Below are 2,914 nucleotides of genomic sequence, written 5' to 3'. Positions count from 1 at the left end.
GTAACCTAAATAAAACTGCTTCAGAATGAACTTTGGCTTGATAGCTGAATGTAGGAATATTTGTATGCTTTTATTTTTAGTTGTGCGTTGAATTTGCAAAACTGAAAATCTCCACTATGATTGCACAGACTAACAACAGAATGACAAAAACAGCTAAAGCTCCCTGGTTGGACTCTTGGAATGCCGCTCGGCTGATCAAATTCAAGGACCGGAACTGTATAAATCCACAACATAAACATAATATTATAATATATAATATTATATTTTTATAACAAAGTGGCGATGTAAATAGGGGATTATTTGTGCAGCATAGAGCTTCAGTGGTTATAGCGGAACTTTGTGAGATCTCGATGAACGAAGATGAATGACAGCTGCTCCTCAAGGGGCCAACGTGATGCAGAATTTAGCTTCAACTTGCCCCATCACACCTGCCAGGAAGTTTCTAGTAAGCCTAAATACCTTATTTGGGGTTGGATATAAACTCTGCAGGACAATGGCCCTCAGGGAGCAGGATTGGACACCCTTAATGATATTTTAAAAACACCACAAACAACATTATAATGTATTATTAGTAAGTGAAATCAGACAGGGGGTGCTTCTTTGAACCAGATACAACGCAATCACAAAGCTTTTTATGTCATAGATTATGTGCTTATGGCAAAAACAAATCAAGCTCCTGTACGTTATGTAAATATTCTTACACAAGTATCGGAGCTTCTGTAAACTTTGTAATGCTTTTCCACCATCAGTTTGAATGGTTACTATTGCTGAAAACATACTAATGAGATCGTACACAAGAATTAGCCACCGATTCAATCACTAAAACATACAAAAGCTCTGAGTTGCCATGAGATTTGTGTTGGAACCAAGTGTCCAAAATAGTACCGTATTCTAACGTTTTCAAAATAATACCGTATTCTAACATTCTAATAGATCTGCTGCTGATTTTGACCGATCGCACTCAGAGCCATTCAGACTAAATATGGAAAACATTTACATGTGTAGACGAATGTTTGACATTCGTTCTTTAATATTATCTTAACAGTTAATGCTCTTATAAGTTTAAAACCTGTTAAACTGAGGTAACCAAGCACACCATTGACAGCATTTAAGATTATTCTCATCAAGACAAAAAACAGACCAAAGCTAAAAACTACATAAAAAATCCACAAGGCATGTATAGGTTGAACAAAAAATGTAAGAAGTTACTAAAAGGGTACTATATTTTTAACAGTGTTTATTTATTGTGGAAACTTTAAAATACCTTAATATGGTTGAAACCTAGAATATGGTTGTGCATTATAAAAGTTACATATAGGCTTGTGTGTTGTATCCTGCATTTCTAGCATGTAGATAATATCTGGTACTGTATGTCACTGTATTATAGGGTTTATACGCAAAAGCTTCACTAGGTTTCAGGCCCAAAGGTTTTAAACATATTTTGCCTGTTTACAACACAGTGTCTGTTACAACTACAAACTTACTCACAGCTGATAAACAGTGAGATTAAACCTGCAGTTATTTTTAATTTCTCCTACTGCATTTTATTCTTCTTTCTGTGGTTGTGTTCTCTTTGCGTCGTTTGTACAGTTCTTTTATGGACTGCATGACCTCCTCTGTCTTTAGAGTGTATATGATGGGATTCAGCATTGGAGGTATTGTCTGTGTCAGGGAATTGTTAATTATCCGGGTGTCCGGATCAAAAGGTGTTTTTAGAGATGCAATATTATTACTTAAAATTGGGATACAAAAAATTGCCACCAATATGAGATGTGAGGTGCAGGTTTTTATGGCTTTGATCCGGTCAACACCATGAGCAATCTTAAGCAGAGCCAGAGCAATGCAGAAATATGAAATGAAGATCAATATCAGTGGCATGAAAATAAGGAGACTACTGCCTATTTTTCCCATCAAAATATTCATAGAATTATCATTACAGGCTAGACTATAGACAGGGCGATAATCACAAAAATAACTATCAATCACATTAGATCCACAAAAGGAGAGACTATTCACCAAACCTACAAATACAGAAAAAAATATCATAGAAAAACTCCACATCACCCCTATGATCAGAAATATGGCTGGTTTGGTTACAATGGCATGATACCGTAGAGGAAAACAAATAGCAACCAGTCTGTCATAAGACAAGACAAGTAGTGTAAAAGACTGCAGATTCATGAAATGAAATACAAAAAACATATTTGTCAAACATGCGTCATATGAGATGTCCTGGTGCTCGAATAAAAATGTGTCAATGACTTTTGGAATCAAGGCCGAGCTTCCACAAAGGTCAGAAAAGGCCAGATGGAAAACAGCAATGTATTTGGCTGTGTGAAGTCTGCGGGCCAAATATATGATACACATGATAAATGAATTCCCTAAAACTGTCACAACATACACTAAAGACAAGAACACATAGTAGTATTTTGCATGTGGGATATTAAAAAAGCCATTGATGAAAAATGTTGCAGGACGAACAAAGGTCACATTTGCAGAGGAGTTTGACTGCATGGAGCTCATGATAATTGTTGTCTGGATTTTTGTGTCACCTGTGATAAATAACTGTTAGAGAAATGCACTCAATAACAGAAAATATTCAAATGAAGATTTGCATTTCCAATTACACTGAATGAACAAGCACAAATATTTAGATGTTCATAATCACTCTAATAATAAAATAAGTTATTGTAGTAAAAAAATTAGTGAGAAAGATAAGATATGTGGTTTGTACTCCACCTTCTCCAAACAAGCTCATCTCATCATTCTACCAGCCATCAGACAAATTTATATGATTCTCTCGAGCTTGGACCTTTGGTTAATGGATCAACCCTTTTCCCTATAGACTTGAGGATAAGGGGGCAGAAGTTTATTTATTTTTATTTGTTTGTTTTTTTACAACACTAACAAACTC

At 35.4% G+C, this 2,914-nt stretch overlaps 1 protein-coding gene across 1 annotated transcript; it reads right to left on the bottom strand.

Moving 5' to 3' along the window:
- Nucleotides 1–1,524: 1,524 nt before the first annotated feature.
- Nucleotides 1,525–2,523, bottom strand: LOC109087754 (olfactory receptor 6N1-like). Its single transcript, XM_019101946.2, has one exon. The coding sequence runs from the start codon at nt 2,521–2,523 to the stop codon at nt 1,525–1,527; it is 999 nt and encodes a 332-aa protein (XP_018957491.2).
- Nucleotides 2,524–2,914: the final 391 nt, after the last annotated feature.

This window comes from Cyprinus carpio, chromosome A10 (genome assembly GCF_018340385.1).
Source record: "Cyprinus carpio isolate SPL01 chromosome A10, ASM1834038v1, whole genome shotgun sequence".
NCBI lineage: Eukaryota > Metazoa > Chordata > Actinopteri > Cypriniformes > Cyprinidae > Cyprinus > Cyprinus carpio.
This window is presented reverse-complemented; position numbering and strand designations above follow the sequence as displayed.

Excerpts from the sequence above, each read along its gene's own strand:
- LOC109087754 (XM_019101946.2), bottom strand. The coding sequence starts at position 2,523 with ATGAGCTCCATGCAGTCAAACTCCTCTGCAAATGTGACCTTTGTTCGT.